Raw genomic sequence first — 23315 nt, forward strand, 5'->3', positions numbered from 1 at the left:
TTCAATGAAATTAGGTTAATGTATCTTAGGTACCTATGATACATCAATACATCATGAGCACATTTGTTGGAAGACCAAATAAATCTTTTCTCCAAGTTTTTAAAGTTGAAAATATGTATCTACATGCATAAAAATGGTATCTGTCAACCTGCCACTGTATTGAGAAAGATGGTAAGCTAACACGGGACAACTAGTAATAAGCCTCTCTGATCTTGGCCTGCAGGTTGTCACATGTCTTCTTGGCATCTCCCAGCAGCATGGACGTGTTAGGCTTGTAGAAAATGGGGTTATCCACTGCAGCGTAACCCACACCCAGGGTGCGCTTCATCACTATCACCTGAAGTAAAATCAAAAAGACAGTTTTAAATCAGTTTTTGTACCATGAAGCAATACAATGTGCTGACAGTTTCAAAGAGGACCAAAAGAACAAATAAATAAAAAAAAAAAAAAAAAAAAGGAGGCCCACCTGCTTTGACTTCCACACTTCCAGGACAGGCATTCCTGCAATTATGGAGTTGGGATCTTCCTGTGCTGCAGAATTCACCGTGTCATTGGCGCCAATGACCAATGTAAGGTCTGTCTCTGCAGGTCACAGACATTCAAACATTAGTACAACTAACCACTGATAGAGTGCACTGCAACTGTCCCTGCTAACGTTATTGGGTTCCCCTGCACCACACTTATCTCGCTCTGTCATAAACAGAACCATGTGTCTCAAGAGTGCATGCCTGGTTACTAAGAAAACAGTCTGTTGCGCTGATACATGGCATGTCTAAACATCAATACACGGACAACATTAGCAAGCTCCAAGTATAGATGAAATGGGATGTATTTATTACACATATGCTGATGTAGAAACACCCCCCCTCCTTTCAGATCAAGTGACAAGTGAGCTTTTTCTGTAAATCTGGATGAGTCATGGTCAACACCAGTTTACCTGGGAAGTCGTCATTGATCTCATCCATCTCCAGGACCACATCATAGGGAACACCGGCCTCAGCCAAGAGGACGTTCAGCTGGCCTGGCATACGACCAGCCACCGGGTGGATACCAAACCTAACGCACAAAGACACAGAAAACATCACTAAATCAACCTTTTTTTGAACAAACCTTTGCATCGCCACATCCAGCCTGTATACACCATGTCATATCGCACTCATCTTTTTCTGCTTAAAAAAAAAAAAAAAAAAAAAAATCATGTTTAATGTCAAAGGTCCATTAAAAAATTTTTGCGATGCAATAAAAAGCCTTGCACCCTGCCTCGCCCTCCTTAATATTAAACAATAATACTCCATAAGATGTCTCGTCAAGCACCTCCCAGGTTTCACTTAATTTAGATAATGCACATTTCACTTTTACAAGATCACAGGCATTTTGTTATGTCCCCCCTATTTTCATGTACAACACATGAACGTAAACATTTAAAAGACATAAATAAGGAAAGGCTGGTAAAATCCACCCATTTGAGCTGATTTGATTTGAGCGTTGGGACACCCATGTCAAGTGTCCCATAGTTATGATGATGCCATTTGCAATACGGGCAAATCTCAGTGGTTGTGTTTGATACTGACATGAAGTATGTGAGTGTTGAAATTCACCTGACAGTCTTGCCTTGTTCCCGCAGCATCTTCACCATGTCTGCAATTGGGTACTGAGCTTTTGCTGCACACAGACCCCAACCTGAAGGAAACCACACACACACACACACACACATTAATAAATTGCCAACGTTTGAATTATGCAACAATATTCTTTGTTTCATAGTGCACTGATACTATAATAAATCTATAGTTGCATCTGTAGTTGTGGGTCATTTTTTTAAATGGGTATTCAACCTTTGGAATAAACACTATATGACAGTCATTCGGAACCAATTGTTAATTCCTAAATTAAACACAGTGAACCAGCACGGATTCAACAACAATAAAACCCAGTTTTTCTTCTCCCTTACATTCCATCCTTTGTACTCCTCTCCCTATCTCTCCAATCCTCTTCCTGCTCAGCGTTCCATCACCACAGTCTCCTTTCTGTATTAAATCATAGAGGCTCAATGGTCTGGGAGACATTATTGAAAGGAAAATCTTTGCCAGAATGTATGTATGTGTGCATAAATGTGTGGTGTGCCTTTGGGTGCCCTGCGTGCAAAGAACTCCTTTCCCTGCGCCTGCATAACCTCTGTTTAACCCTGGTGGTGAGGTATCTTGTAGAGTTCAATGTTGCCCCTAATCAAGTCCCCCTGAAGCAGTCCAACAGAGTCACCCCCACCCCATATCCTCCGTCTCCCCAGACAACTGGAGCCTTCTGTATCTTCACTGCCATGCTTTGTTGTTGACAGTCCATGGAGACGTCTGAGTCTGGACTGAATAGCTTTCATGACTTTTCACCGTTTCTGTAATCAAACCAGTGTGTTGGACCACACAGCTGCCTCTGAGCCATCAGGAAAAAAAAAAAAAAAAAAAAAAAAAAAAAAAAACAGCAAAGACAATCTAAGTGATCCAAATGGGTCCTTTTTGGTCAGATCACTGTGACTGACAGCTCGGTTTTCAGACTGGTTTGGCTTCATAACTTGATAAATCAAAATATAGTCACCGCCTCACATTCACAAATCAAACTCCCCATCCTTTACTCTAGACGACTAGTGCTGACACGCTGCCTGTGTGTGTGCGTGTTTTTAGGGACCAGCTAGCTGTTGGATCATTTCTGGATAAATAGCTCCCTCTCATGGCTGTCATGTCTTATAATATCTATTCTCCTCCACAACGCTGCACTTCATGACCAGTCAACCAACATCCTGACTGTTTCCAAAAGAGCTTATAGTGCTTCCTGAGCTGCTGCTGCTCAGATTTGTTTTTGTCCATTTTTGGCAAAGTATTTCATGCAATCAGCCCTTTCGTCAGGTGAAGCTGATCAGATGAGAAAGATGGTTGGATCTTATTGATTCTGACAGTCTAAAAAGGCATCTGGAATGCAGAGGAGGATCCCTGCATCCCTGAGGGGAGAGTCTGACAGCACAGGTGTGTCTTATCTTCTCTTTGATGTGAGCTTCCTTCAATACTGTCTCTCCTACAAGTTCTAGCCTTCGTCAGGATGGGCTGCACCTAGCAGCCAGGTGACTGTCCACCATAGTGCTACAGTAGCCAGGAGTGTGTGACTGCTTGTCTGTGTGCATACGCAGTGTGTGAAATAACACCTGCCAAGCACCCAGTGCTGTTACAATTAGTCTTCAAAGGCTCTGGCTCCACACTGGCAGGAATTTTTGGATGCCTCAGCTAAGTCTGGACTTTGTTCCTCGCTAGTTCTCAAACTTTGTCCCTGTAGTTCACCAAATCTTTCTGTGACTGTGAGCCAATTAAGTCAAAAGTCCATATCAAACAAGACAGGCTGCCTGCCATGTACCGTGTGCACAAAGCAGTAGTGTCTAAACCTCTACAAAGTTTTGCTGCTATTTGTCTGGATGGTTAATTTGCTTAACATTAGTTGAAATGTATTATTTCCATGTGGTGAAACATTCAGGTGTAAGGTCATCAAAAAGAAAAAAAAAGATGAAAAAAAAAAAATGTAAATCTGCTTATGACCTTTTACTGAATTATAAGCACAGAACCTGATTCCATACATGAAATAGCACCGAGATCCGATTGGGCAGCATGTTTCTACAAAAATGTATACTAATCATTTTGGCTGTTAAAAATTGCTCTTGGCAGAAAGTGTGTAATTAGTTTACCAGCCCTTGGTACTGAAGCCACAGAGTTAATTCTGTGTTGCAGGTATCTACCTGGAGTGATGATGATGTTGCTGGCTTCTTTGATCATCTCAATAGACTGGTCCACATTAACTTCAGTGTGAGTGCCAACAATCTCCATGGGCTTGCCACCCGCCGTGGAGGTGGTACCATACCCACCCAGGATCACATTTGGCAGGGAGCGATTCATGGCCTTGGAGGAGAGGGGAGGGACAATAATTCAAATACATACGGGGTGGCTGAGGCGTGTTTGACTGTGCACCCGAGTAACAGGACTGTGGATGTGTATGTCAACTCACCACACACATAATGTAGGACAGGATGGCACCAGAGGAGCCAATCAGAGCACCAACGATGGTCATGAGATTATTGTCGAGCAGGAAGCCTTCAGCACAGAGTGCCCATCCAGAGTAGCTGTTCAACACTGTGATGACCACAGGCATGTCAGCGCCCCCGATGGCGGCTGTCAGTGTCACACCCTACAGGGCCAAACACAGCTCTCAATATAAAAAATAAGGATCAAAGAAAATTTTAAATGTTAACAATTTTATAATAATGTCCATTACCATAATGGTGGAAAGCCCTGACACTCCCAGTAGACAGCCCATGCCAGTGCCGTAGCTAGAGCTGAGCATAAATGGCACCATGCCTCCCACGGATGCCGCCATCAGACCAGCGTTCAACATGTGGCGTCCCGGCAATAGCAGGGGGGCGGAGTTCAGAATGCCTAGGACCAAAAAGAAAGCACTTTCATAAAGCTATTTTAGAGCAAAAGATGCCTGGAAAGGGGAAATAATTGACGCTACTCTTCTGCAGGGCTACAGAGAAATAATTTGATCATATAACACTGGAGCTCTCTTTTCTCCTCAGTGGTGCGGAGTGTCTGAAACATCTTCAAACTCCTCTGTCCTGGCCACTAATCAGCTGTCATCCTCAGCCCGGCAGCCAAAGCCCCATCCATATAAAAATACTAAGGCTTTTATGTGCTCTTCTTTATCAGTCACACTACAATGTGGAACAGTGCGTGAGTGCACAAACACACACAAAAAAATCCCAGCCCAGGCCTGGATTTACCAGAGGATCTTTGGCTTTACCAGATGAAAGGATGCAATCAGCACCAGAGGACACAGAGCTCAGTGAGTTTATACAGATATTTGCATGCCAGCCTGAATTGAGGAACACGGATCACATTTGTTAATGGTATAGCCCTGACTTTATGTACATAAAGATGATGTGACTGCTGCCAGTATTGTTTAGAGTGAAATCCAGTACCTTGAAGCTTGCCATAGGCCACCAGTGATCCACTGAAGGTGACCCCTCCGATGTAGGTGCCCAGATAAGCCACAGTCTTCACTACATTGGCGGCTGGGTGAGCGTCCAGGTGGGGGTACTCAATCATGTACTCGGCAACACAAGTGAGAACAGCTGCCAACCCCACAAGGCTGTGGAAGGCTGCCACCAGCTGGGGCAAGTCTGTGATCTCAATGCGTTTGGCAATGGTCAGACCTACAGGAGACAAATGCACACAAAGTCGAAATATGAAGACCAACCCAAAGACAGACCTCAGTAAATGTGAAGGAGTTATTGAGTCTGGCTAAAGCTAGCAGCAGCCACTAAGATCCTCATGCACCATCACTGTGTCTGAGTACAAGTAAGGAAAACAAGTGCAGCTGGTTAGAAAAAAAAAAAACAAAAAAAAAACTTACACCTGTTTTCAGTTACTTTCCTCTTCATATTGGGCATCATCTTCAAAGGGAACAGGCTTGAGTCAGGCTCTGACGTTTGCGTTTTTTTTTTTTTCCTAAACCCAAGCTCTAGTGTTTGTACATTTGCATGCATGTCTAGAGTATAACATAATTTATCTTTCTGCCATCCAAAATTACTATTAACATATAGAGCATTCCAACATGATGACGACATCATCTCAATGTTATCTGGACGGGATGATTGATGTTCCGTTGTCGTTTTTAAAAAAGGCACAATCATTCTTCAAAGACTTAAGAAAAAATATAAGGCATAGCATATTCTTCATGGTCTTATAGTTTTGTAAATGAATGTGCAGGCTGAGCTTCAAGGGAGACATGTCCAAGTTTTTACACTCTTGTTTCAGCTTAGTCTAGACTGAAACAGAGACATGATTAGCCGCTATTCGACTACAGCCCTTGTCTCCATGCTGTGACATTGCACTGCACGCTTTCTGGTGGCAGAAACAATATAAAGAGACACTGCAATAACTGATAAGTCAGTGCATTACAGGGTTATTTTAATACAAAACTCCTGTCTCTCAATTTCCCTCCAAAATTGTTCTTGGAGTAGAGCAACTCTGCAGCAGTAATTCACAGAAGCATTCAACACATTTGAGAGAAAAAAAACAAAAAAAGGAAAAAACTGGAACGTCTACAATTACAACAACATTCATATGTAAAGTGACGGCTGTACTTTTTCTAAAACCAAGAGGTCACCTACCCATGGTTCCTCCAGTGGCCATTGCCAAAGACATCTGGGACAGCAGCTCCGGGGAGGGTTTGAGAGTGCCCAAGGTGGCAGCAATGCCCCCTGCAACCCCTATCATGCCCAAGGCATTTCCCAGGCGACTGGTGCCCTGGGCAGACAGGCCTGCCAGCGCCCCCACACAGCACAAGCCTGAGCCCAGGTACATCATCTACAGCCATGATAATGACAAGTCAGCTTTATTTGTACAGCCCTTAATCATAGATACAGTCTCACAGCACTTCATCCCAACTTTAGACCCTCTACAAAAAAAAAAAAAAAAAAAAAAAAAACTGATTAGAAAGAGAGGGATTGCCACCCACTTTCAGATGAACAGTTAACAACAACAACATGCAACATAATCACACGGAATAAACAGAATATGAACAAAAAGGTCTTGACAATAGTATCAGACAGCTGATTCATTTGCAAATACTCAAATATCTTTTCAATCAGAATAAGTGTAAGTACAGGGAGAAAGTTTATGTCACCTGCTCGATGCTGTATCCTGCAGCCAATGACGCTCCATATCCGCCTACAAACACAGCCCCAGGCAGGGCGTACAGGTAGTTGTACTCAGGAGGGTCGGTGGGACGCTTGAACATGTCCAACATCCTCTGGGTTATCAGAAAACCACCTGCAAACACACAAACATGAGGAAGTAGGACACTGATTAAGTAGGGAATTAAATTCGCACAGTTATAATTTTGGTTTATTTTTTAAGGAATTATTATTTTGAGTTAAATGTCGCAAGTCAAACCAGCAATGTTGATGGAGGAAATAAAGGCGGCAGCCAGAGCGAGAGTCTCGGGCAAGGTAGAGGGCGTGAGACCCCCACCCATCAGAACCAGACCGCCTACAGCTGTCAGACCTAAGGAGGGACACAATGGCAGCATATAGTAAACTATACACAAAATAGAATAGAAATAGTCTACTAGTATGAGCAAAGTTGAGGTAAAAGATTTTTGATCTATATAAAGTTTTGTGAATCTGAGGTTTTGACCATAGAGATCTGCACCATAAGAAAAAATCCCCAAAAATTGTTCTGAAAGCAATTCTTGTGTTGTTTTAACTTTGTTTTTTTTTTTGTTTCTTCCTAAGAAAAAACAGATACAAATAAATGGCATTCTTGAAATTAAAGTTCTTGTTTTGTTCTTGGCCTAAAGTGTATTAATCATTTTGACAACTTCATAAGCAAGAAAAAAAAAAAAAAGAGAGAGATTGTTGCCGAGAAAAAAACATTAGCAATCCAGCCCCTGGTTTCTAAATTAGAGAATAACTAGTTCATATTTGTGAGTCTGACATGATACCACATGACCCCTGACCTGAGATGGCGTTGGTGACAGACATGAGAGGCGAGTGCAGAGCGGGCGTCACACCCCACACGGTGTGATATCCCACGATTCCAGCCAGGCCAAAGGTCGTCACCATCTGGGTGAACGCTGCGTTGGGAGAAATGATGCCCAAAGCCAAACAGGTGGACACACCTACAGAGAGACAGCAGAGCTCTGTGGGATCATGTGTGTTCAGTATTCTCCAATCAAATTGATCAAAGTTGAAGTTTCAGAGGGTTTTTCCCTGTGCAGTGTTTTGGAGGCCCATGAAGAAATTTTACACGAAAAACAGGAGGTTGAGTTCTGTGGAGGTCGTCCACGTCATCCAGGTTAGGGTTGAATCGACGGCAACTGGACATGTTTGTAGATTCTCGAAGACGTTCCAATTCCCATCAAAGAAGCTTCTTCGGTCCAGACATACCTGGGACACCCCACCAGTCCAGAAGCTTCTTGGATGAGAGGTGAAACGTGTTTGAAAACCTACAAACAACTCCAGTTGCCCTCGATTCAACTCCATGTGGATAAGGGAGGGTGATGATTTATAACCTCTCTGAAACCTCCCGACCATGGACTGGAATGTCATACGCAAATGAACAACATACCCTTGTGCTTTAGGGTTGGACCAATATGGGTTTTTAAGACCAATACTAATTCCTCCATTTTTTTTTTTTCTAAAGTTGCTGATAGCTAATATATTGTACCAATATTCCATCTTTAAAATTTGAGAATTACTATGCTAAATGATAAATAATAATGAACTCCCCAAAATAAGGAAACTATTAGTGGAGTTAATCTCTTTTTAGTATAATGCTTGAATAAACAAAATGAGCAAACAGGATATTGAAGATACAAAGTAAAACGATGAGATACAGTCAAACAATATTAAAAATCTTTAACAAAGAGCTGGAGAATAACTTCTTTCATTTTGGAGAGGAAGACATAGACACATTGATATCTGGTATTCAAAAAAAGGAAGAAATCAGCCCTATGTATAAGACTAATCAGTCTATTTCTATTTATACATGCTAAGCCTTCATTCTAAAATCCCATTAAGTTTCCTCATCTTGTGAAATGACTTGATTTCAGGATTTACAGCAAGGAAGACACAAAAGGTTTGTAAAGGAAAATATCGTTCAAAAATGCTAAATACAAATATGACATGAGCAGAACAAATTACATGAAAAACAAATGCTCACAAAGGTGGCAACTAAGCTCCAAAAATAAAAAGAAGCTGAATACCTACACAAAACTATTTATCTCCATAAATTTCTACAATTATGTTTACTTTGATAGATTATGTTTACTTCAAGAGTGACTTGCATAAAACTCAAGACTAAAAATCCCAAATAATGGATATTATTAAATCAAAATAATATTTGCAAAACGTGGAGGGGCTTGGATCGTCCTGCACTGCTATCTGTGTCTGACCTGCAGTGTAGACGCTGGCAGAGGTCAAGGTGCGGTTGAAAGGGGAGACCTGCGCCTTCTTCTCTGCATCCAGCTCGGCCACTGATTTCTGTTTCACCGGGGCCGGGGGGGCTGTCTTAGGAAGAGGAGCCGGGAAAATGTTCTTGCCATCCTGGATGCCAAAAAATAAAGCAAACACATACGCAATCAAGAGGACCAGTGTGAAAGTTGATTGGACAGAATGAGAAAGAAGGCTCTAGATGGTTTTGCGTGAGAAAGAGACATCAAGAGTTTGGCATCTCACACTGTGGGATCTTGGCTTGGTGCTGGGAGTATGCAAACATCAAGTCACAGATTGCATAGGAGATTACAGTGAACAAACAGCAATCATGAACCAGTTAGCAGTGGTTTTGAAAGATAAATTCTCTTTTAAAAAGGCCTGAATAATGCTTAGTTTAACAAGGGGGTAAACCGATATGTCCTGCTGAGGTTGCACGCTTTCCCTGCCATAAACAATGTGTCTAAACCAAAAATTCCTGGAAAAGCACATTTTGAAACCTTCATAAACATTCTTGTTTGATTCAAACGTGAGCTATTCCCAGCTGTGCTTGGGGTTTTTAGTACCCATTTGGCACAGTCCTCCAGCACAACAGGGTCTGCTAACTAACACTGAGAGAGAGAGTGATGCCAGCGAAGACAAAGGCTGCCAGCAGACTTTCAAGTAAAAACCCACCTTCATAACAAGAGTCCCACGAATGACATGGTCAATTGTCCCATAGTCAAACTCATCTGTGGGCTCATAGTGGAAATACTCCTTGTCTGGGCTGATGGCCTTAAGCAGCTTCAGTATATTGTTTGAATACAGAGTGCTGGCCTGGGTGGCCATGCGGCTGGGCAGGTCTGAGTAGCCAATGTGTGTTACACCCTGCATAGAAAAAAAAACACATTCAATCATTAAATCTCAAATAATGTTGGATAAGACAGGTGAACAGGATTTCAGACTCATTTTATGCCAACAGCTTGTGCAAAAATACTCAATTCCCTGTGCCATATCCACATTTGTTGGCTAAGTGGAGCACTCACCTTGTACACATACAGCTCTCCAGGTTTGGTGGTCTCAATGTTGCCGCCTGCCTCTGCAGCTAGATCCACCACCACTGAGCCATCCCTCATCGACTCCACAAACTCCCTCTTGATGAGGATGGGAGCCCGCTTCCCTGTGTAGAGACAAAGAGACATGAAAAGTCTAAAACATGATCTAATGTAACAAGAAAGGAAGCAAAGGAAAGAAAATTTAAAAATAATAATAATAACCTAGGAAGCCTCACCTGGAATCAGTGCAGTGCTGATGACAATGTCGACATCTTTGCACTGCTTGGCAAACAGCGCCATCTCAGCCTCAATGAACTCCTTAGACATCTCCTTAGCATAACCTCCTACACCCTCCCCGGACTCTTTGATGTCGACCTCCAAAGGCTCTGCCCCGAATGACTTGAACTGCTCCAGGGCCGCTGGCCTGACGGTCAAGAAATAGTCCCAAGGTCATCTTCACTATCACTGTCATTCATCACCTACTTTCATTCAAGTGTGAAGCTACTACAAAACTTGAGAGGTAGTGGCTCTCATGTTATACCTGGTGTCAAATCCTCTAACTATGGCTCCCATAGACTTGGCTGCTCCTGCTGCTGCTAAACCAGCCACCCCACCTCCAATAACCAGGACCTGTTCCCAGCAGAAACATCCATACATTATTCTGGATAAGGAATAATACAACAGTCGATAATCACACATTTTATTTGAGGTGTAACGAAGTGGAAATGTGGGAAGACTGAATTGCATGAAATGGTATTGCAAGGCAAGGCAACACACACATCACTGAAGTTGGTGGGCATTATATGGAGGCAGTCAGTTACCTTAGCTGGGGGTACTTTTCCTGCTGCTGTGATCTGACCAGTGAAGAACCTGCCGAAGTGGTTGGATGCCAGAACCACTGCCTTATACCTACAGAATAAACATTCAGGTCAGATCTACTGTAACTATACATTTCTGAACAGCTGCATACATGTATGAATATCTTTATGCAAGCATATAATTCATACCCAGCAATGTTAGCCATGGAGCTGAGAGCATCGTAGCCCTGTGCGATGGTGACTCTAGGCACCTGGTCCATGGCTAACACTGTGCTCTGTCTCTCGGACAGCTTCTTCATCAGCTCCGTGTTCTGCGCTGGATAGATGAAGCTCACCAAGGTGGATTTGGGCTTAAGGAGGTCTGCCTCACTGAGAACAGGGGCTCGCACCTACAACAACACAGATATCACCGTTATCCCTTCAGTCTTATGATAAGCTGGGCAAAGAATTGTCTTAGTGACAGACTAACATTTAAAAGTAAGACTAGGTAGAGCTGTACTGACCTTGAGGACTAGGTCTGAGCCAAAGGCGCCCTTGGTGTCAGTGATTTTGGCTCCAGCATCTTTGTACTGCTGGTCAGAGAACTTGGATTCCTCTCCAGCTCCGCTCTCCACCTGCACACTGAAGCCCTGTTTGACCAGAGCCTGGACACCCGCGGGTGACAACGCCACACGCCGCTCATTCTGCACAGTCTCCTTGGGAACGCCAACCACCAGGTCTTTGTAAAGCACACCTGTAGTAAAGACACACACACTTTTACAGTGGCTGATAACTGAGTCAACAGTGCAAACATGGCCTTGTGATATTTTATCAACAGGGATGAAAAATTCTATTCAGATTTAAACTTCCATTGAGTTTCCCCCAACACCAAAAACACATTCGATTTTTGCAAGCTGCACCATGGCACACAATAAAATCCAAAGAAAATACTGACTAGTTAATCTGTGTGTCTTCTCAAGGACACTTGACAAACTTTTGTTCCCTAAATTACATTTTGCTGCAACACAGAAGAGCATGCATGGAGCCTACAACTGAGATAGCGAGGCTGGGAACAGTGTCAGGTTTCACATTTCTCTCCATATACAGCATGGTGACCTCGCCACCATGCAGACATTAGCAGCTGATTGGCTGTGTGCCAGCCCAGAGCGCGGCCTGCACTGCTCCTGAGACATGCTCCAAATCCAAACTGAACGCCCTTAGTAACTCGCGAAAACTTCCTCAAACACACAGACCACTCTGCGACCGGTGCACCGCAACCAACCTGCCACCACAAACCAAGTGTCTGAGCACAGAATCTGCTGCGGAGAAGCCGGACCTGCATGTCACCTTTAACTGACCTCTCATATGTTCTCACATGTTAGCTCCGAGAGCGTAACTAAACCGGTTCAGAACTGTGTTCCCTTTTTTGGGAAGATCTCACAACCTGCAACAAACAGAGCCTGGTTTGTGGAGTTCTCTATTTGTCTAGCCAGGGGCATTCTGTCATTAAATGAACCATTGTGTCCTCTTTCTTTAGCTGAGACAGGGAGGAGGACTAAACCAAGGAGCACAGACCAAGGCTGTCCTCTGCAGACATATTGTAAGGTTAAACAGGGAAAAAAGTCAGCTGCACATTTCCTACCTTTGGAGGCCTTTTGGTCCCACAACACAGGGAACGTCCTGAAACACCTCCTCCCAGGTATCTTCTGACGGCCACCTTGCCGGCACAAAGTGAGAGAAGAAGTGGAGACGCAGCGCAGGAGGGTCGACATTGTCACAGAGCGTCTACCCTTAAGACTCCACTTGCTGGCTCCTGAATATAAACACACACAGGCTGAGGTAGGCGATAAGTTAACTCTGCTCCTGCTGTCAGATAACAAAGCACATTATATTCCCCCAGTTAGGTCCTGAGCCCACACACACCCAGCGCTGCGAGGCCTAGTGACAGCACAGTGACATTTCAGCTCTCCAGGACAGGACACACACACACACACACACACACACACACACACAGGGCCCAGGGTTGATTACTGTACACACTCCAGACTTGTTCGCGAGATCTGGAAATGTGACGGCACGGTGGGAAACTGTGCCAAGACAGGCCTGGCTGTTGTGGGCAGGAGCAGAGGGAAGGGGCAGGAAGATGGCACCCAGATAGGATGATGTGGGTTTCAGAGGGGACAGAGGCTCAAGGCACAAACACACACACACACACACACACACACACACACACACTCACAATTCTTTCTACAAGCAATGCTCTGAAACATATGGTGCTCTTCAGTGCCACTGTGTTGTAAGACAAATATCCAGCAGTTTGAAAACACACCAGTGGAACAGGCTGTGAGGGGTTTGCAGGGCTCTGCATGGCCTGGAAACACCGAGGTATTTTCAGTCCAAGCCCGTCCTCATTGGTAGTGCATGTGCATTTATGACTTCATGCCCTCATTCAATGAGTCTGATTGTCAGTGTGCGTCCCCCTGTCTCCTTCCACTCACCCACGATGCATTCACTCAGGCTGAATCTTGATTTGCAATATTATTTAGACTTGCCTTTCGGTTTTCCAGACAGAGGGAGGTCTGCTTGTCTAACTTTCTCTGGGCTGCAGTGGCTCAGTTGCAGGATCACCTGTGAATTTCGTCCCAGCCAGACCTGACGTCTGCCTGCAGAGGGGACTTTCGCAGTTCCGATATCACTGCTCTATTTATGTTGGCGGACCACGTGATTTCACTCGTGAGCGAACTGGAAGCTAAGAAGCCGCTTCTAACGCCCTCCAAAATAAGGCAAAGGTGTTTAATTTATTTATTAAACTGCAGAATTTATTCTTTTAATAAAGATATATAATTCATGAGTGTGTCGGTGGACAGTCTCCTCGTGATCGCTAACAGTGTTTGTTCAGCTGAAAAAGCTCGCGCCTGTTACAAAAACACACATAACTGAAAAATCAATCATTTTTTTAATTTGATATTTACACTTGCTGCATTGCCTTGTTTTGTACACACGGTGACGCCAGAGGAGCGTCGTGAAAACTGCGTATTGCTGGACGACCATAACTAAGATTAAATATGTTTCAGGCTATATTTTAGAGATTAAGCTAATTTGAAGGGTGCGATTGTGATTTAGCCTAATACGTTATACTTTGTTCATATTTTATATTTAGCTAAAATATCGACATGGAAATCACATTTGCCCTGTGGACTGTATTAACCAGGAAGTGTTTTGGTTGGCCATCTCCTTTTGACACCATATGGGTTTATTTTTTTGTAAACAGAGTCACGCTGCCGGTGCTCGTGGTGTTAATCTATACTAGAGTATATAGACATAGCTGCGTGTTTGCAGACATAACCCGGTAAGTACCTCTGTCACAGTGTTTGCTAAAAGTTGGACGTTTTAAAGCTAATGGCGATGGACGATATAACATGTGTTAGCATGTAGCTTAGCCAAAGTCAACGCTGGAGCAAAACTAAAGCAGAGAGAGTTAGAGCTAAAGTTTACGGACTTTGGGCAACGCGTTAGAAACTGCAACGTCTCTCTCTCTCTCTCTCTCTCTCTCTCTCTCTCTCTCTCTCTCTCTCGCTCTCTCTCTCTCTGTGTGTGTGTGTGTGTGTGTGTGTGTGTGTGTGTGTGTGTGTGTGTGTGTGTGTGTGTGAGATTCAGGACCATTTGAGCCAGTGGCCGCTGGTGGAGGATGTCTCTCAGACTGTTGTCAGTGGATGCCGCAGACCAGGGCAGCCAGAGATGCAGAGTGGGCCCGGCTGTGATGTCGGCCCTGGGCCTGAGGCTGGGCTCCCCTCTGCGGGTGTCTGCTGCCGGGGGGACCTGCCTGTGCACCGCCTGGCCCCGAGCTGACCTGGCAGAGGGCTTCCTCCAGATAGACCTGAAGTGCTCCTCTCCCAGCCTCCTCTCTCACCCGCCTGCACACCTCTCCCTCGACCCGGACCAGCTCACACCTGTACCCTGCCTCAAGCTAAGAGGGGTTAAAGTGACCGTGGTTGTCCAGAGTGTGGACTTCAGGAAAAACACACCGCGCCACCTCGTTCATGAGCTTGTGAAAGACATGCTGAAAGGTGTATATGTGTGTCAGAGGCATGTGGTAAATGTGGAGGACTTTGATACAGAGATCAGATACATTGTTGTTGAAGACACCAACCCGGATTCTGCCGAGGCCGGGCTCATCACCTCCAAGACCGGTGTGGAGATCACCGGCATTCAGACCCTCAGGCACTTCAGGGCTCAGCTGCAGGACCAGCACCGGGTTCCGCTGGGGGGCCTGGAGGAGGTCAGCAGCTGAGGAAAACATTCTCCTCATTGAACACAGATTTATTCATGATATGCAGCTTCTAGTCCACTTTGTATTTTTCGACCTAGTAAGGCTTATAATTGTTTTGTTATTGCATTTTAGGTTAGTGCATCCCTGAGGGAGATGTTGCAGCTGCCCCTGCTCTACTCAGGCACGCTGAGCTCTCTGGGTGTGTCCTGTCCCAGAGGTGTGCTCTTGGTGGGGCCTCCAGGTGTGGGGAAGACCCTGCTGGTCCGCAGGGTGGTGGGGGAGGTGGGAGCCAGCCTGGTGGTGGTCAGGGGACCAGAGGTAACAACAACATATCAATGAAACCATTACACTGTGTCTTCACTTTATATTATACACCCTGTTCCCAGCTGGTAGTAACATCCATCCTGTGTGTTTCAATCACAAGCTGATATCTCTACATAGAGGTGTAGACAGCCACAGTGCGTCCTCAGTGGATCCTGAGTGATCAGATATCAGGGCGCATTCGAAGGTGGCCTGGGATGCTTTTGTCCAGCCCAACACCCTCGACACCGGCCAAATGCAAACTGAAGTGCAAATTGGCTATAAAGCAGCTGTTTAATTAATAAAATAGTATCTCTGGGCATTTAATAGGGTTGTTGTTCAATACCAGTGATTCAGTGTTTACTTCACCAGATGCTGAGAGTTCTAGCAACCATAAGCTCACTTTCTGTCCCCCTCTGTGAGTTGAAAACACCCCTAACCCCTTGAAATCAAGAACAATGCTACAAGCAAGCAACCAGTGCCACAACTCATTTTGCTTAAGATTAGCAAATGACAAAGCATCACTATATTATTATGCATTACCAATTCATCAAATGTCTCCGTTGTGTCTTAAGTTATATTCATCTCTATTGCAATAACTTTTGCTGAAACCTGATGATGTAATTCCTTAGTTGTCAATAAAAATAAAAAAAAAAAAAATACTTCATGCCCCTGTAATCAATTGAGGTCTAAATTAATCCACACTAAACTTGCAAAAGACGTTTGTGCAATGTGAAATGCTGGTGTAAATCAGAGTAGGAAATAGTGAATAATGCTCTGTTTTAGGTTGTGGGGTCACGGCCGGGCGAGAGTGAGGAGATGTTGCGGGGTGTGTTCGAGCGGGCTCGAGCCGCGGCAGAAGAGGGTCCCTGCGTGTTGTTCCTCGACGAGTTAGACTCTCTGTGTCCAAGAAGAACGGGCTCCTCGGCACCGGAGAACCGCCTGGTCGCACAGCTTCTCACGCTGATGGATGGGATGAACCAGTCCGATCGTTTCCTCATTGTCGGAGCCACCAACCAGCCAGACAGCCTGGACCCAGCGCTACGCAGGCCTGGGAGATTTGACAGAGAAGTACGGATAATTAAATACTGAAAAATTCCAGGAGCAGATTGTGATGAAAATATAAAACGACTCAATTGGTTGTTCACACTCTTAATTCTGTCTTTTTTTCCAGGTTATCATAGGAGCTCCAACCCTGGAGCAGAGGAAGGCTATCTTGTCTGTTCTGTGTGAGAGGATGCCAGTGAGTCCCAGTGTTGACTTGGCAGAGCTCGCACAGAGGACTACAGGGTACGTGGGAGCAGATCTCAGTGCCCTGTGCCGGGAGGCTGCCATGCATGCCATCCGACACAACTCGCAGGTAAATACAGTAAACTACAACAAAAAACAACACATCCTGACGGGACATTACACTTTTGCTTGATTACTTCTAGAAAACCATTTTTATCTCACCAGCGTCTTCGGCGTTACCTTTTAAATGAATAAAATAAATGGTTAGGTTTCTGAATTTGTTATCTTGTGCTGCCTTGCTGTTGTATTCAGGGTTCAGAAGAGCAGGCAGTGGCGATGAAGCACTTCAATGAGGCCCTGAAGACGGTGCGTCCCTCCTGCCTGAGGAGCAGTCTGGGCAGGACTGAGCTCCCTCCAGTCTCCTGGGAACAGATAGGAGGCCTGGATGAGGTCAAACTCAAACTCAGACAGGTACCGGAGAGACGATGCTTGACTTGTATCAACGTAAAATAGAAAATTGTTATTGTTTGAACTTGACATAGGTACTTTTAGAGCTTAAAAATGGATCCTATATAAAAAAGACATATTTTTCCTGAAGTGGTTTTTATATAATGTAAATTTCATATGAGGCAAAGATTCATTGTGTTTGGTAGATTAGCAGTGACCTGTTTTGATCCTTCGCTGTGGATGCTGCAATGTTCAGAGGCATATTGGTGTTAACAAATTGTACATTAGAAAAAGAAGCTTTGCACTGGCAATGATGATAGCATATTTGTTCTTACAGATCAGTTATCATTATCATTACTTCTGATTAAGAATGATGATTGATATTTTCACCACCAGATGAGCATGATTGGCCCTACAGTAATGAGACTGAGTTGCACACACAGCGATACAAGTAGAACGCAAAGAACAGACCTCTCTGTAAAATCCCTTGGTGCTTCTTTAATGACAAAGTGTTAATGTCTTTCAGTTGTACTGAAACATAGTAGGGCCAGTACTAATGGTGAAATATGTCTATCTCTGGAATGAAGTGTGTAAGTCGCAATGAAATGTTGTTTATGAGCCCTGTCCCCTCCCTGTCTTTGTGAATTAAGAGTATCGAGTGGCCAATGAGGTACCCGGAGGCCTTCCATCGCCTGGGTCTGAGGCGGCCTCGTGGCGTGCTGCTGTACGGACCACCAGGATGTGCGAAGACCACCCTGGTTAGAGCTGCAGCCTCGTCCTCCCACTGTGCCTTCCTGTCTGTCAGCGGCGCTGACCTCTACTCTCCATTTGTTGGAGATTCAGAGAGGGCTTTAGCACAGGTACTGATATATCATGTTTATACTGGTGATAGAAACACCTGCCTCTGTCTGCCTGTACCCTTCGTAACAAGATTCGTTGCTGTTTGTCTGTGTGTGTGACTGTGTGTGTGTGTCCGCTTGTAGCTGTTCCGCCAGGCTCGGGCCTGTACTCCTTGTATCCTGTTCCTTGATGAGCTTGACTCACTGATCGGCTCACGGTCAGGCAGTCAGACGCCTCACAGTGTTCAGACACGCCTCCTGTCCGTACTTCTGAACGAGCTGGATGGGGTTGGCCTTAAGACCCTGGAGAGGAGAGGGCCGGAGAGGATCCTCCAGGCAGAGGGAGAGGAGCAGTGCCACACGCAGCAACAGGTCAGAGATTGGGAAACACATCCTGGATACTCCGTCCTAATCACATAATGCAGATCTCATCAGTATGAAGCACTACTGTTGTTTTTGCTCTCTGGCAGCTGGATTTCCACGAAGTTTGTAACAAAGATGTGATGATTGTAGCAGCCTCAAATAGACCAGACTGTTTAGACAGTGCCCTCCTGAGGCCTGGCAGACTAGACCACATCATCTACGTCCCACCACCTGACCAACAGGTAACTCATGAATCTTATCTTAAAAGAATACTCCAACGTTTGGGGCAAAATACCTTTTTTCCAACTTACTTGTTTGGCATAATCAGCTTTGTTCATGTTTGTTTATTTCCTAAAAGTGTTATTTTGGGAGATGCTTTGCTATGGAAGTGAATAGATAGATAGAAATATAGTATTCTAGACCAGCAGATCAGGGAAGCACAAATTTCACCAACCCAGCTCAAGTTGCTTTAACTGACAAAAACAATAAGCACATAATCTATCAGTGAGTCAAAGGCCAGAAGACTCCAAACTCTGAAACCAAAAGCCTCCAGAGGGTCTGAGCTTACAGCTTTCTGGATTTGGACACATCCTCTTGACATATTAAAATGATAATGATCTTAATTTATATCACACTTTTCAAACACCTGTTACAGAGTGCCTCATGAAGAACACAGCAAAAGTGATATGAGATATGTGTCTATAAAGATTATAAACATTTTTTTAAAGTTTTTTCAGAAGTGATGTCAAGGATATTTAGTCAGCCTGTTTATTTCTGTCTCAATGTAATCTCAAACTTTAGAAGAAGGCAGCTGACCGTGTATATGTCTTTGTCTGTGTGTGTGTGTGTGTGTGTGTGTGTGTTCAGACTCGCCTTGCCATCTTGAAGGTGTGTACAGAGAAAATGCCCCTGGACGCTGATGTGTGTTTGGAGGAGCTGGCCACCCAGACTGAGCTTTATTCTGGAGCTGACCTGGAAAATCTGTGTAAAGAGGTAATGTGTAGTGCATCTGAAGGCTTTCTTACGACCCAGTTTTAACACCTACATCTGATGTCATCCTGCTCTTAAATGCACCAGCCTGCATGCTTACAGAGCCATCATTAGGGAATATACATGTTTAAGCTGTAATGTTGTTTGTTTGTGTTTTCCAGGCTGCTCTGTTAACCCTGCAAGAGGAGAGCATGGAGGCGTCTGCTATTAAACACAAATACTTCCTCCAGTCCCTTCACAAAATGAGCCCCTCTCTCACTGCCCAGCAGATCAGCAGCTACCAGACGACCCACAGGTGACACCCTTCATATAAGCAATGGCACCAGAGTTTACATGGAAAGACAAAAAAAACTGTATTACCAATTATGAGTTGGGTCTGCAATAAAGCATGAACTGAAAATTGAGTGAGCGTCCTTGTCTGTTATTTTCCCTTTTGTCATTTATAAGTGCTTGTCCTACGCTGAATTCATCCTAGGATGATAGCAACAGTGTTAGTAATAATACATCACTCCTGTTGCATTCTCTTCTTTTTTAATGTGGCCACAAGGGGGCATTGCACACTAGAGAAAAATATTGATCACAAGCCAAGTTCAATGTATTATTAAATTGGCCCCTACTGGTGGATATCAGTACAGGAAGCAAAGTGTGTCTACGTGCTGAGCACCTCGTATCACCTCTGCATTTCTGACCTGTTTCCTCTAGTTTAGTTACTGCCTGTCATTCAGTATAATTGGACTGTAACTGCATCACAATGTCTGGATTTATCCAAATGCTGAGGAAGAGAAAAGAGGTGAGTTGTCTACATCTTTATCGTGTTTCAAGTGAATCTTGTTATTCTTTTTATTAAATAAAAGACTCAAATATTATATTGTCAGAGAAAAAAATATGATGTAATTTTTTCCCCCTAAATGCTGTTGTTGTACATTCCAGTTGATCCCTCTGATAGGATTCATGGCATTTGCTGCCACAGGTGCCACCTCTGCCTCCATCTACTTTCTACTGACCAAACCTGATGTCATGTGAGTCTCTATAATGTAGTTTTCCCCATTTTGTCGAGAAAAATTTGTTCTTTAAATTGCACAGAAGATATTGTGTCACATTAGTCTCAGACTTCTGTCAGATTTACACATATTAGGAAAAAGCAATGTTTAATGGTGCCACATTTTTATTCACTGTTTCTAGTTTGAATAAGACCAGAAATCCAGAGCCATGGGAGAGAATAGATCCATCAGCACCTCAGAAGGTAATCCATAACATTGTTTCTTATGTTTGTGTGTGACATTCCCTCATTTATGTTTATCACTCAGGCTGCCAATCGATAAATAGCGTTGGAATTGGAGCAGGACCTGCCAGAGCTCAGCTGAGAACTGCTGAGTCACTTGAGGGGGACGGTGTTATCACATTTGTGCCAGACCCTCATCATGGCATGCTACACAGTGGTCGATGCATTACTTTGATAATCATGTCATAAGCAACTTTTGGTGTGGTAGCAGGTCAGCCCAATATTTACGTCTGCTCTTTCCCTGCAGCTTATAACCATAAACCAGCAGTGGAAGCCGATTGAGGAGCTGGAGATGGTGAAGAGCATCACCAAGTAAAGGCTGACGTCTGCTAAAGAGATCCAGCCGGAGCTCAGCTGACCGCCCAGACCCCCATCAGTCTAACAGAATCCTTTCCGCACAGACTAGGTCGCTGTGACATTCAGTGTGCGGAAATGCTTCTGCTACACCGGTGGGGTCTCAGCCTGCTCTGTGGTGGCTCAGACCCAGGACATCAACAACGGTAGAAATCTGTGGTAACAGATGCTCATAATGTCCAAGTAAGAAAAAAGAAAAAAAAGCAATATTGTGCATTAGTTTCTGTGATTAGAGCTGGGCTATTATATTGATGTGTAATAGGCTATGGTGTTAAACATAAGAGTCCTCATAACAACATAGATGCTCTTATCAAAGGTGTAAATGTTCCTAAATGTACAAATCAGAGTCACATTTAATATATTAATAATTATATCACCAAATTGTTATTCTGAAGGAGTTGATCTAGTAATTTATGTACGTTTGTTACCCATGTGCATGAAATAATGAACATAACTGTGCATTAATGTGTGCTTTGACTTTTGTAGAGTGATATTCTTAGTTTGGTCTGTGTTGGAGCTGTGGTTGATGTCTCCTCTCTGTGTCCTGTCTGCCCTTTTTTGTCTGCTTCTCAAAATTGTGTTTGACTTATGAATGTGATGCTTAGTTGCGGTTTGCTGGAAGAGACACTGCTTCCCCCGTTTTACTTGAAATACACAAAAAGACAGAACAGAAACCCTGTTTATGGTCCTAAATCATTGCAATCCATGTACATAATCTGTCTCATTAAAATCCCCTCTGATGTTAAATGTTATAATGACACAGTAATTCACGACCTTTAATCAAAGTGGATGCAAATACCAACCTGCCTGTCAGCCTGCATGTTATTTAGTTGAACATGTTTTTAACACTAAGACCAGTAAAACTGCTGCAAATCATTTACTAATTTCCAAGTTTTATTTTAAAGAGGCGCTCGATGCTGTTTGTTTGCTGTTTGCAGACAGGCAAGGGCTGATGAGATGATACCAAGAGGGCAGTAAAGTAATTACTCTCATCTGAGCAGTGGGTAAATGGGCATCATCTGCTCAGTTTATGGCTGTGTGAGCACTCAACGCTCCTATTGTGTTTGGTGATAAGAAACAATCCTCTTACTGTCCATTTCCAACATCAGAGGAGAGTGAGGACATGTGAAACGCCTCCCTCCTAGCATCCCAGATCATAGTTAAATGTTGAATAACATTAAACGTATGAGGAAGGAGGACAGCGAGAGAGAGGTTCACATTCTGTTTATCAAGACTAGATATTGTTACCTGGGTGTTTCAGTTAAACCACACCCTGCTCTCTGGTCATTACCAAGGAACTTCATTTCCTTATCTCGTTTCAATACAATGCTCATGTCAGTGTTAAGAGCATATGAACACCCTGCAAAAAGTGAAAAGGTATTTTGTTTTTTCTATCTATTTCACCACTGTTGTTTGAAATACTATTCTCTCTGCTCTTAGACCCTTCATAAATGCTTCTCATTTAACTTTCAGAACTGGAAAATACATGCACCTTATAAAATTGTGAGGAAGAAGGAAAGGTTTTTTTTTTTATGCTTTTTTATGTTTTGAAATAAAAGCTCATCTGAAAGTGAAACATGCAGAGAACTGTACTCGCACTTATCAAATTGTGTGACTGAGGGGCTTCTTAAGGGAAGGGAGGAGGGAGGGGAAGGATGTAGAGTGAAGTGGCGGAATTGTGTACGTGACTGAATCACAGTCATAACCTCAGACATCATGTCACCACCAAACACACCCCCGCCGTCTTACCAGGAAGTAAAGCAGTAGTTGCTCATTGTGTGTACTAGGCGGAAGCCCCTATGTGTTTATACCAGTGATACACAGCTCTTCTAAAAACTACATGGAAATCTGCAAAATGTCTACTCTGTTATCATGTCATCTGTTTACACATATCAAGACTTTCATATCCAAGAAAAATCTCGTGAAATCTGTAATCTTGCTGCTTCGGACATCACCCAGCCCCAAGGCTCAGTGTAAGCTCAGCATTTTGTGGTTTCCAAAGTGAAGTAGGGCCATCAGGTGGATGCTATAAACCCTTGGCTCCGTTAAAATGCAAATAGAGGAGATGGCTGGCTTTGGCTCGGTGCTTTCATGCTCACCCAACTGTTGCCTGGAAACCTGGAGACTCCTAGTTTTCTCATAATAATTTTGTCAATAATAAACCCTTGTTTTAATTTAATTTAATTTTTTTTTTTTTTTTTTTTTAATATAAGAATCAAACATCTCTTTTGAACAGCAAGTTTTAAAACAGTCATAAATATATGTGCTCAATTTTATTATGTAAAAGAGGACTAACCAAATATGCGCTATTACTGTCCACTTAACACTGTAAAATGCTGTCATGCTACAACAGAAGCCCCTCATCACTTTTGTGAAGGTCA

At 43.7% G+C, this 23315-nt stretch overlaps 3 protein-coding genes across 5 annotated transcripts; 2 read left to right on the forward strand and 1 right to left on the reverse strand.

Annotated features, from left to right (window-relative positions):
* Window positions 1-47: 47 nt before the first annotated feature.
* Window positions 48-13559, reverse strand: nnt2 (nicotinamide nucleotide transhydrogenase 2). 2 transcript variants are annotated; one of them, XM_030046176.1, is made up of 22 exons: window positions 13412-13559; window positions 12502-12672; window positions 11384-11613; window positions 11070-11269; window positions 10884-10971; window positions 10604-10692; window positions 10299-10486; window positions 10054-10187; window positions 9704-9895; window positions 8992-9142; window positions 7555-7716; window positions 6990-7100; window positions 6721-6866; window positions 6206-6401; window positions 5012-5245; window positions 4306-4466; window positions 4039-4218; window positions 3773-3932; window positions 1599-1680; window positions 938-1056; window positions 467-582; window positions 191-337 (listed from the first exon to the last, which is right to left on the reverse strand). In XM_030046176.1, exons 2-22 carry the CDS (start codon window positions 12629-12631, stop codon window positions 191-193), a joined length of 3216 nt encoding a protein of 1071 aa, XP_029902036.1. In that variant the 5' UTR covers window positions 12632-12672; window positions 13412-13559. The 2 variants fall into 2 exon arrangements, with proteins under 2 accessions (XP_029902045.1, XP_029902036.1); XM_030046185.1 differs by lacking the exon at window positions 13412-13559 and having other exon boundaries at window positions 48-337; window positions 12502-12631.
* A 490-nt stretch (window positions 13560-14049) lies between these two features.
* afg2b (AFG2 AAA ATPase homolog B) lies at window positions 14050-19702 on the forward strand. Of its 2 annotated transcripts, none has more exons than XM_030048387.1 (11): window positions 14050-14208; window positions 14511-15138; window positions 15262-15447; window positions 16216-16500; window positions 16604-16789; window positions 16972-17130; window positions 17757-17966; window positions 18090-18317; window positions 18416-18550; window positions 19176-19301; window positions 19460-19702. In XM_030048387.1, exons 2-11 carry the CDS (start codon window positions 14548-14550, stop codon window positions 19595-19597), a joined length of 2244 nt encoding a protein of 747 aa, XP_029904247.1. In that variant the 5' UTR covers window positions 14050-14208; window positions 14511-14547; the 3' UTR covers window positions 19598-19702. The 2 variants fall into 2 exon arrangements, with proteins under 2 accessions (XP_029904247.1, XP_029904246.1); XM_030048386.1 differs by having other exon boundaries at window positions 14052-14208; window positions 14517-15138.
* A 261-nt stretch (window positions 19703-19963) lies between these two features.
* On the forward strand, window positions 19964-22822 carry c3h15orf48 (chromosome 3 C15orf48 homolog). The gene is made up of 4 exons (XM_030048396.1): window positions 19964-20088; window positions 20229-20317; window positions 20481-20541; window positions 20828-22822. The coding sequence occupies exons 1-4, from the start codon at window positions 20050-20052 to the stop codon at window positions 20894-20896; spliced, it is 258 nt and encodes an 85-aa protein (XP_029904256.1). The 5' UTR covers window positions 19964-20049; the 3' UTR covers window positions 20897-22822.
* The last annotated feature ends 493 nt before the right edge of the window (window positions 22823-23315 follow it).

This window comes from Myripristis murdjan, chromosome 3 (genome assembly GCF_902150065.1).
Source record: "Myripristis murdjan chromosome 3, fMyrMur1.1, whole genome shotgun sequence".
Taxonomy (NCBI): domain Eukaryota; kingdom Metazoa; phylum Chordata; class Actinopteri; order Holocentriformes; family Holocentridae; genus Myripristis; species Myripristis murdjan.